The sequence below is a fragment of the Arabidopsis lyrata genome (genome assembly GCF_000004255.2).
Source record: "Arabidopsis lyrata subsp. lyrata unplaced genomic scaffold ARALYscaffold_5, whole genome shotgun sequence".
NCBI lineage: Eukaryota > Viridiplantae > Streptophyta > Magnoliopsida > Brassicales > Brassicaceae > Arabidopsis > Arabidopsis lyrata.
The window spans coordinates 3,557,112-3,569,466 of record NW_003302551.1 but is presented as its reverse complement, the minus strand read 5'-3'; the positions used below and the strand labels follow the sequence as shown (position 1 = coordinate 3,569,466).

The 12,355-nt window shown below is 30.7% G+C and overlaps 1 protein-coding gene across 1 annotated transcript; it reads right to left on the bottom strand.

The window, feature by feature from the left end:
• Nucleotides 1-4,780: 4,780 nt before the first annotated feature.
• On the bottom strand, nucleotides 4,781-6,308 carry LOC9313101. The gene has a single exon (XM_021026508.1). It carries the CDS (start codon nucleotides 6,010-6,012, stop codon nucleotides 5,059-5,061), a length of 954 nt encoding a protein of 317 aa, XP_020882167.1. The 5' UTR covers nucleotides 6,013-6,308; the 3' UTR covers nucleotides 4,781-5,058.
• Nucleotides 6,309-12,355: the final 6,047 nt, after the last annotated feature.

Here is a 12,355-nt window from a genome sequence, read left to right as displayed (position 1 = left end):
TTAGTCTGTGAGCTACCACCGTACACTTGAGGAGAACCAGAAAAGAAAAAGAAAAAGGAAGCAGAAGGGATCGGGACAGTAAGGAGAAGCTGAGATGAAGAAGATCAGAGTAGACCTAGGCAGGGGCAAATCAAAACAAAAGCAAAGAAGGAAGAAGATGAAGGAAAAAGGAGCAGTTCAAATTGGGGTTTTGTGAGGCTTCTTATTGTGACCAGAAGGAATCAGATCACGATTAAAGCATCAATGGAAAGATCACATTGCCATGAATCCACAACCACTGATGGATCTTGAATCGGTGTTAAATTGAAAGTGTTATGCATGTTGCTTTCTGGCCAAGTAACAGCAGAATCTGTCAAAGTCCAGAAACCCTAAAAGGCTGTTCCGAGATGGGTTCTTCAAGGCAAGGTTTGGAGGTCTGAAACTATTCCGATCTGGCTGAATTTTGGTGGAGAGCTCTGGGGTACTTCAGGCTCAAGATCCAACGGTGTAATTTAGAATGTAACGGTTCGTTCCTTACTTATTAGTATGTTTCCGAGACTGATAATTCTAGAGTAAATTGTGATGGTTTGTGTTGTTGTTTGGTTAAACGAGTTTGGTTTGAGCCCAAACTTTGCAGGAGCCTTTAAGACTCTCATAATTATGTCTTGGTTGATGGAGAGCCAAGGTGGAGTTCAAGACTATGAGGTTGTAACCAAGCTAGTAAATTTGTTTAAAGGGGGAATGGAGAAAAGAAATGTTCTTCATCTTCAACTAGGCTAAGTTGAGAGTGGTATTTGCGGATATGCAGTAACCTCTTTCCTTATATACTCTTCGATAGTTGTTGAGTATAGGCTCGAAAATTGTCTTTATTGATTTATGTGAATTTGTGTGTATCATAAAGTTAGGTTGTTAGTAACATGTTATGTGAAATGCATTAATGACATTATTTGATATCATGTTTAACGTATATTATATTAGAGAAATGATTAAGTATATGTATATGAGAAAAGAAAACTAAAGAGTATGAGAAGGATACTCGAGGAGGTTGGACTGTAATATACATGTCATTAACCGCTGACGAGCAATAAGGGGAAGGATCGAGCTACAGGTCGTGGTCTTCCATAAGTAGGCTTGAGTAGCCATAAGTTAAAAGAGGCTCGAGTATCCATAAGTTAAAATACTTAAAACTAAAAATGAAAGTAAAATATCTAGTTGTGGCAAGACAAATGCATGTTTGTTTGATTGATAGACATTCTGAATCTATGCTAAGTAATGGTTGTTGATTATGTTTGAAACGTGATTACTGTAATGTCCAGTGGGCAGAGTTAATCTCCTCACTGAGTAAACTTGTTTTACTCACCCCTTTTCCCCATTTTCCAGGTTAGTAAGTTTCGTGAGTTGCGGGTTGAAGTTTGTTCGTTAGTGAATTTAAAAAAAAAGAAATATTTTGGCAAGACCGAATGGATAACACGCAGTCCTGTCTTTTGTGGCGGGACAGGTGTTACACTAACGCTTAGACTGCCAATATATAGGTAGCCACACAAACGCAACTAACCTAATTTCCTATTCTAAGATATCTTCAAATCTTTTTTCCTTGATTTGCTTATATCTTGAATAACTTGATTCTCACGTTCTGGAAACTCCAGTCACCAATCGCAGCTCATCACATCTTCATCATTTAATGTTTCGCAGCTTCCCGCATACAGCTCTTTCCTGTGATCTACAGGATCTTGCTGTACTTCGACATCCATATGTCTTGAGATACAAAATCTTTATCATAAGCCAGACTTGATTGAATTTTTCATTCCCATTGTAACAACCGTTTGAGGTCAATAAAGAAAAAGAAAATGCTAAAAAGACTTTAAGAACTTAATACAATTCTTCCCCAAATTGAAAAAAAAAAAACAAAAGAAGACTAAATATATGCTATGTTAGCGTATCTATGGTGATGGGAACGTCGAGATTCTGGTCCAACCAAGTGGTGTACCAATGAAAGAGCTCCATCTATTATACCACTAACGAAAGCGACAGTACACGTGGAGCCTCTTTACGCCAATAGAACCCTACTTCAACCACACAAAATAGTACTACAAGTTTATCAATCAATATTATAGATTATCTAAATAAATATTATAGGGATTAATAACTAGAATAATTCATATCTTTAAATAATAACTAAAGTGTTTTTGTTTTTTTTTTTAACTCCAAAATACCCTTCTAAAGCTATGTACAAAAAATCATAATAACAAAAATTGGATCACCGATTTGGACAAAATCGCCGTGATTCCCACCCGATCAGCGCCTAGACGGCCGATTTTTAGAACAGGAGAGAAAACACACCATATGGAGAAAAAAACGTCAATTTATTATATTTTTCGTCTATTATATCATCATCATTGTTCTTATCTTGTTAGCAATATTATTTTTATTATTTATGATAAACAAGATTACTTTTTACAATAGATTGACAAAGAATGCTTTTTTTTTAAGGACAACGAGTGTGACCGGTTAATTACAATAGAAGAAAAAGAAGAAAAAAAAATCTACTCTTAGATACCAGTAAAAAAAATTAGAATAAAACTTTTTCTTCTAAAATTGTCAAAAAAGTAACTAAAACAAAAGAATTCTTCTATCTTCTAAACAACTAGAATTCTTTTTTCTTCTTGATGAGACTTTTCTTTTCTTTTATTTATTTTTTTTCCATTTCTTCTACATTTTTAACGAGTCAGACCCAACAAATGGTTTAAAACGATTCTACAATGAATTTTTTTGTCAACTTATATTTCGTATTTGAAAAGAACATATTTTCAACTAAAAACAGCAACGAAAATTACCAAAAATATGAATTACTTAAAAAAATTAATAGTAATCAAAGTTATGCTTATATTCAAATCCTAAATATTTTGTCAATGCTTATCAGCTTATGTCAATTTTTGAAAGTACGTCATATATTCGAATCTTTATCCTACGTTAAACATTTAAGATTAAATTATATTTATCTAGTGTTGGTATAGTTTAACTGGTGTATTAGTTCTGTGAAAACATAATTCAAAGTTAAAGACTTCAAATACTCATTAAGAGGAGGACTAAAACTTGAATTTATTGGTAAGAAAGAAAGAAAGAAAAATTGAGAGCATGTGCAATGCAAATCTCTTACCATAGTTTCTCAAGTATTAAAGTAATAATAAAATAAGAAATAATAATATATAATTATGTGAGTTTCTAAAAAAAGTAAAAAGAATCTCTCAAAGTCTCTCCTATGAGAGATTCTCTCAACTTTTTTGAGAGACTCATATAATTAAATACTATTATTTCTTATTTTATTATTACTTTTGTATGTGAGAGACTTTGGTGAGAGACTTGCATTGCATATGCTCTGAATGGTCTCAGGTCAGATTCAGAATACAACAGACACGTGAAAGGCTATCATTCGATCGTTTTCTCTGTTACCAAAATTCCATCGCACTCAAGAGACTATTCCACTACACGCGAGCACAAAAGACTTGACATCGAACGTACGGCCAGATTTTAAGCTCAATAAGACACGTGAACGACCGAACCAATCAACGGATCCTAGATAGTGATGACATAAGCTTGTCGGAAAGAAAATCGAAGGTAGAAATGTGGAGACCCTGATTGGTTGCTGTTGTTCTCTTATCAAATGCCACGTATATGATTTATCTGTGTGAGTGTTACAACTTTATTTATTCTCCTTCCTCATTAGAACTTTTGGCTTTTTTCTTTCTTTATTTGTCAACCAATGAGGCATCTCCACATGCAGAAATAAGCAGAACCCACGAAGATATTGCTTTATACATCGGCTAGTACTATTATATAGTTAAAAAGTTTTTCTTTCTCTTTTTTGATAATGCTCCTTTTTTTTTTGATAATTCACCATTATATATAATTAAGCAGGTCTAACATGTGTAAATCTGCACATATATGGGCGCTTATATACAGTGTATTTACTCATATATATGGATGATGAATCTGAACGATTCAGCCAACAACTTTTAACGTTCCTAGCTAGCTCGTACATATAGAATAAATGAAATATGCGCAACAATTATTATAGTATAGTGCATGTAAATGAAGCTCAAATTTGTAGATATTCAATATTGAGAACCAAGTGCTATAATTTGTATATATCATATATTATGTGTTCATATACAGACACATATCCTTTTGTTAGATACATAAGTGATGGATGTATGAATGCATCTTTCAAAAAGGTCGTTAATTAAGATGATGTTAATTACGAGTCTTTAAGAAACAAATATAAAAATGTTTAAAGCAAATCTGTAAATATATATACTTATCATAAAAATAGGGATATGAAATATATACGTATATGAGTCTTCCAAGTATACACGTTACAATGACATGAAATATATAGCATGTTGTGCTTAAATAAAAAATGGTATAGCATCTCATATATATATCAATGTATGTATGTATAAGTGTTGAGTATGTGTGTATATAATGTTGGTGCAAAAGCTTAGTGTGAAGAATTTAATTCGAAGTATGACACTCAATAGGGTCCCCATATATATAGTTCATGTGTTTTTGTCTCTCAATCAATATATTTTCGTTTATATATATATATATATATCAGATCTAAGTTTATAACATATTCTTTAGTTTAATATATTATTTGTTTGCATTTCACTTTCAACACTATGATACATATGCATTTTTATCAACAAATTTGATATTTTTCCGAGATGTACGATACCTCTGAAATTATCAGTGATATCTTAAAACACACAGATCTGTTATATGTTTAACAAATTTATCGATCTAAAATAAAAATAGAAGCCAAGATTGGTACGAAACCATACAATGGCATCTTTTATTTAGTCTTTGCCAATAAATATATGACATTATTACGGTATATATTTAAGCTTTCCAGCTTCTCCACACTTCTTCCAACATTAGCATCATTTGTTTCCTTCTTACGCATCTTATAATAGTCTAAACAAAGTTGCTTGAAGTGATTATAAAGTTTTGTGTATTAGACACACTCTAAAATCACATAGCTTGGTAATCTTACCCTCATGTTTCTTGCAGCAATCACCATCAAAGCCAGAGAGTCAGAGCAGCTGTTGTGTCTAGCCTCCATGCAAAGCCACCAAACTCCATTTTCCACACATCACACGGCACCGTTTTTGTATACTTTGTTTCCTTCCACGTGTATTGCATCCTCACCCTACACGTGAAAGCTTGGTAGTTACAATGCATCGCCGCCGTTGCCTCCTCCGCCACCAACCACACCACGACATCCGGGGACACCGACGTTGAATCATCACCGGAAACATTCCTCCGGTAAGCCTCGTTGACCCACACCACACGGTTCGAACCATCAGATACGAACGCTGGACACGTGTCCTTACCAAGATTATCAACGATCTCAACGTCAGTAAACCCCACCGCATGGGAACTCAAAATACCATCACAAACGTTTGTGACAGACTCCACCGTAACCCACGTCTCCATATCCGCCGTGACGCCGCCGTTAAACGTACCCCACATGTTGGTTTCTTGTGTTTCCTCTCCGATTATCGTTTTCACCGAGGGATCGAGACTATCCTGATCCAACGGCGAGTACTCACCGGAAATATCTGATTTTTCCGGCAAGAGTTGCAACGTCACGACTTCAGTTTGTTCCCGATTATCAGACAAGTCAGATCTGCTCTTACCTCGACACGTGCCTTTATTATTCTTCGAAACCCTAACGTACTTTCGTTTGGTTCGTTTGCTCATACCGTATAAGTTGTTGTTGTTATTATCTCCTACACCACATGACTGACCAGTCGCCGGCTTTGGAGCGATGGGACGGTACCGGAGCATGAGAGAGTCAACGGAAACTTTATCCTGCGCGTATCTTAGCGTTCCCAACCACTCATCTTGATCCATTTTTATCTTTCTCTCTCTTATCAAACACTCTCTCTCACTCTTTTCTTTCTTTCTTTCTCTCTCTTTCTCTATAGTCTTTCTGTGTGTCTCTCTCCGGTGAGCCGAAAAGATTATCATTCGGGGCAAATGTGAAGGAGTGGTAATTCGCCACGTGGCTTTAGGGTTAGCGTAAGATACAGTTAAATCATTGGATGGTTTCTGTGCATCTCTTATGTCATCGTTTGCACCATATTTATGTCTTTTTTTTTAATATGTTTTTTTTTTTTGCAGATTAAGATAAGGGTAACTATTTATTTTTTTGTTTGTATCATGAATATTTTGATAAACGATTCATTTTGTAACTCCCAGGTTTCAATTGTAAAAGTTCCGTGTTATACCAACTGGTAATTATTCTTGTGCAACATATGATTAATTTAATTAATTTTTTTTTGATAAAAGATTAATTAATTTAATTTATAGTTAGAAGATCATGTTAATCAATCATACATATCGTACGATGTAACGCCATATACATATATTGTACGTCAACCTCTATATATGACTATTAAGTCTATAATTAACTGTAGATGTGTCATTGTATATAGATATAGACACATATATGTATAACTGCTTGTGTACGTTTTTATGTGTATGTGAGATCTATAGAAGAATATTTTCTAAGGATTTTAAATAACCACATCCATAGTATATGTATGTTGCATTAGTTTATTATACCATACATAAAATTGTTACGACTAAAAATTAACAAACATATAGAACGCAAGTGAATAGAATAATCGTTTAGAATTTCAATCAAGATCCACGTACATTTAAACAACAAAAGCATTAATTGTCTTTTTTACGTTGCATATGCCATAGAAAAATTACGGTTTGATCCGGATTATAATATGATGGCCAAGTACTATCAGAGATAACCATTAAGAGTATAAATTATGGTCACTTAGATTTAACTTTTTGTATATTTTTTGTTGATTAGCAAAATGTATGGTCCAACACATAATAGTATTAAATGTTTGACGGGCCACTATAGACGCAGAGACACACACGTTGTTGAATAGAAGCAATGTGACTATATCTTTACCCACAAAGATGCATACACATAGATCCATATGATATGGTTATTATCCATGGTGTCCAATAATTTTGGTATATATATTCCCCAATTTTCTTTTATTTTTACTAAATTTTTATATTATATGAATGCATGGGTCCTACGTAAACACACAATATGCTGTTTCACCTTATTCGAAGGCTCTTATTGGTCCTCGTAATCTCCGACCAATCAAATTGCATTATGTGTCTTCCATTTCTCACTTGAAAAGCTGTTATGTCATGACTCATCAAACATCTAAAACAATAGATATATTTTTTTCTTATTTGAATTTTTATTAACGCACGAAGGACGGATACATTTTCAAATATTACCAAAGCTCGCGAAAATATTACATATACTAGATCATGATCCGTGCTATATAACACGAAATTAAATATTTGTATGAATCAAATTGTATAATTTGTTTGAAAATAAAAGTAATAATATAGTATAATAGTATAGTTTACAAGTGATGCCAAATAATAATATAGGATTTTTATTACTATTGTTTCTATCACTATTTGGATATAATATTGTATTAGATTGACTTGGTAACAAAACATCATATTAAATGTGTTGATTTGTATATAATTTATGTGGTGTGTAATTTTTGTTAAGATAAAAGATTATATTTGTTTGTATGAGAGGATTTATATTTTGGGCCAAATTAGATTTATATTTGCATTGTGTCATAGTTTTATTCGTGGGTCCAATTAGATTGTTTGGAAGATAAATAGGCCTAATATTAGTTAGAGTGGTTCGTATTTAATTATCTAAAAAAAATCTGCAAAAAATAAAAATAATAATAACAAAATCTAAAAATTGTCTGAAATTGAGAAGAATTTTTGTCGGTTGCGGCATCTGACAATGGTTTCAAATTAGCATGAATCTTCATCTTCGATTTCTGTTTATAATCCTTTATATTATAACATCTTCAAATCTGGATCTGACAATAACATTCAAATTGACAAACGAAGTAATAAAGATTGTTGTGAAAGGACCAAACATCTTCGATTTTTTCAAATCGTCAGAAGCAAGGGAATTTAAAATTCGAATCTAAGGTAATCTAATTGATGAAAAAAAAAATCTAAGGTAATCTAAAAATGATTATTTCCGTTGATCTTATACCAATTGATTCATGTTGTTCACAAACTGATTGGTGGAATAGGACATTGAATCTGAAAAATAAATCTAGAATTGATCTAATGTTATTTGTGATTTTCGTCTTCATTGTCTAAGCTGCTCTCTGCTTTGATTTTAAATCTCCAATGTTGCCTGATTTAGTTTTTGATATGGATAACGAATGGAAGGAGAGCTTGATGATATATGGAGTAAAGAGGAATATGTAAAACTATGAAGGGATTGTTGTCACAATGAAGAAAACATCTGAATTTGGTCCTCCTTATCTGTGAAAGCTAAATACTATATTATTTCATGCAGAACGAGAATTAGTTATATTTACATCACAATATTTTCGAGTAAGCTCAAATAAATACAACTCTAATCTGATTACCACTTTATAGGCAGGTTTGCTACTACTATAAATATTGAATAAATTTGAATCTTTCTAATAAGGACTTACGGGTCATGAAGTATTAGGCGTCACTTACATCTGTATTAATATGCCTATAAAGGTTAGAACCTGATACGGGTTAAAATTCATTTAGTACAAAATTTATATATTATATATTTTAGAATAAAATTTTGATATATTATAGACTTATAGTAGTAAGTGAAAAATATTAATTTTTTTGTCTCTCTCGTTATATAATATTAAAATGAATATAATTTTCTTATTATATAATACTTAATTATGGATAATTTTGTTAAGATATGAAAACGGAAAATAATAATATTTTTAAAAAATTAATAATGTTCGAAGAATGAGTTAATTTATGTTAACAACCACAAACTCATATTTTATATAATTCAGTTAGATCAAAAATCAAAATATCATAAATGAATCGAATCTAAAACGTAAATTATTTTGAATTAATTAAGGAAGTTAGCTATTTTTTCGAATTAATTTAGAAAATTTCTTATTCAATTTGTAATTCTTTGGTTGTTGAAATAGAGATTTGTTTGAGCTAATTACGGAATTATTTATCCCGCGGTATACCATGAGTCATATATATATATAATATTTTAATTGTGGTACACTTTGGAACGATTTACTTTTTAAAAGTAATGAATTTTAAAATTTAATAATTATTTATTCTATATAAAAATTTACAAATTATATCATTTTTTAATTTTTTTTAACATCACAAATTATATCATTTATAAGATATTTATTGTAATTGTTATTAAATAATGGTATATAACAAGACATTTTGTGGTTTTATACAATCTTATCTAAATCATGCTGATTTGATATATCTAATATTGGTGGTCTTAAAAAATAATAAATCAAAGATGCAGTGTTCTAAAAAGCAGTCTAGGCGGTCGCCTAGGCCCCGACTAGGCGCTAGGCTCTTATGCGACGCCTAGATAACCGCATTGACCGCTTAAAATTACATATAACTTGTTTAATGTATTTTTTCAATTTCAATTAGAGTTTTATTTATATATATAGTTATAAATATTCATATATTGTTTAATATAAATATAAATAAATGTTTTATTTAGTTTTTGTTTATAATTTCATAATTTTTAGTTTTATATAAATATTTTATATAACTTTTATATATAATATCATATTTATAATATTTTATGTTATAAACGTCTAAACCGCCTAAAAAATCGCCTAGGCCCCGATTAGGCGTTCTAGGCGCTAGGCACTGGGTCACCGCCCGCTTAGCGCCTAGCGCTTTCTTCAACACTGCAAAGATGTAATCTGTATTGAAGCGGCGGATTAGTGATATTTATATTTTTTTTATTAATGTTGATTCAAACCCGTCTTCCCATATAACCCCGTCCCGTAATATAATTCGTTCCGTGTTATTTTAAATTTTTTATTTGTTCAAATCTTCAGAATATTATAAAGATTTTATTGATTTTTAGATATAACAATTATAATAATTAAAACTTTTTTTAAAATATAATATTTCCGGTAAAATTAAAGAATTAAACTAAAGACCGAATTAAGCCGTATCTAAACTTTTAAATTTGGATGCTTTCAAACAGTTGATCTTATTTATAATATAATTTTGAATCATTGTCTAAATATTTTAGCCGATGTGGGACGTTGAACACACACATTTTTCATCAGTTGGGTAATATATGTCCGGTTTTAAAATTTCGAATCACAATATTTGTAGAAAACAAATTGAGATATTTCTTAACTTTATGTTTAATATGATAAAAAAATAATCAAAAAAAGATGATATACAACAAAAAAGGTGTTTTGCATCGTTTATTTTGTGTATTTGAATCACTTATAATTGATGCAAATGAGTTTTACATCACTTGTATAAGTAACTCTGGAATTGGTGATGCAAATATTTGCATCGGTTCCAATAATTATTTGTACCGATTATTGTAATCGATGTTAATATGCATCAGTTAAAAAAATTATGTTAATTTTGCATCAATTAATATAAATGATATTAGTATTTGCATCAATTTATCAAAATGATGTTAAAATTTTCTACGGTAATAATAAGTGATGTTAAGTGTTTATATCAATTATAAATAATTGAGGCTAAAATTTGTAAAATCATATTAAATAATTTTTTGATAAAGAAATTTATTTAATTTTATTAATTAATATAGAAACAAACGATTATATTTATTTGGGATAATAGCTTCTTATTAAGCTTTACACTTTGTTGACACCATAAAAACCAAGGCCACTTTATATAAGAAAACTAAGAAACCTCTTTTTTAGTGGGAGCAATGTGGGACTTTGAAAAATAAAGTAACCAATTACATCGCTTTTTACAACAGATGCTCAATCTTTAATTTGCATCGGTTGTTATTGATTGAAATTTTGTATCATTTTCTAAATGATGTAAATTCATATGTTTGTATCAATATTATGAAAATGATGCAAATAGATCTAGATTTGCATCAGTTTTGATGAAACGATGGCACATGGCATCAATTATTGCGACCGATGTTAAATTATAATTTTCCTATCGATTATAATAAATGATTCAAATTAGTATCATTTAATTTTTTGACACAAGTTAATTGATGAATCTGACTCCTTTTTTTTGTAGTGATAGGAGAATCATAATTTTAAATCTTAACCAAATCTTCTAAATATATATATTGTTAAATATAGAATATTCGGTGTAATAGTTCGGTTTCTTATAATCTGATCCAAAGAAAAATATAAAATATTTGGTGTAAGAGTTTGAAGTAAATTTTGTACCAAATCAGATACCAAAAATCTTTGATAAATTTTTAACCCATCCGGTACAAAATTTACTTCAAAATTCATGATGCTTATATATGAAAAATAAAATCTTAACTAGTACATAATTATTAGATTCAATAGAAAAGCTTACAGATAAAAAGGTTGTTAATAAGAACAAACATAAAACAAACAACATTGAGAAACTAAAAAGCCTTTGCATTAAAAGCATCACTCTGGTTTTTGTCTCTACAAACCAGAGCCATCAAAAGTTAAAGAGTAACACAAGGAGTTCACTATGTCAATACGTTTAATAAATTAGAACATAGAAGATGATCTCAATCTTTTAATCCTCCAACAATGCACTAATTCAAACAAAACACATTTAGGTATGGTCTACTCTAAGACTTCTTTACTTTTGGAATCAAGCAATGAGTCATACCACCAAATGTATTTCCTTTCTTCTATTAGATTGTCTGGGTCATCAAAGAACTCCATCTTCGCATCATTAGGTACAACAATAAATGAATTGTAACCTAATGATCTCAATCTCCTAGGGACTTTTCTAAAGAAGTTGTCACCACTAATGATGAGGATATGAGACGAACGAATGGAAAGAGAAGCATGTGACAGAGCATGTAGAAGAACATTTTTCGTCATCTCTATCTCTGTAAGTGCCTGCTTAGGATAAGGTGCTGAAAAATCAAACAAAAAAAAATGATCAATTTTTTTGACAAATTTAATTAAAATACCACACAAAATTGTTAGAATGATAATACAATAGTATGCTAAGGCATGTACTCATGCAAAATTTACAAATACCGCACAAAATTTGTTTTCTCAAAATCTATAACAGATATGCATTTCAATTATCATCAAATTGAGATGATGGATTATTTCCTAATATGTATGTATATGGAATTAGAAGTTAAAGTGACATCATAATGTTGTAAGACAACAATTGTGTTATTGTTTTAATAAGAGAATGGCTCAATAATTACCCTCCACTCTAATAAAAACATCTCACATATATCTCATAAAATGTGGATTTAAACTGGAGCTGCAAA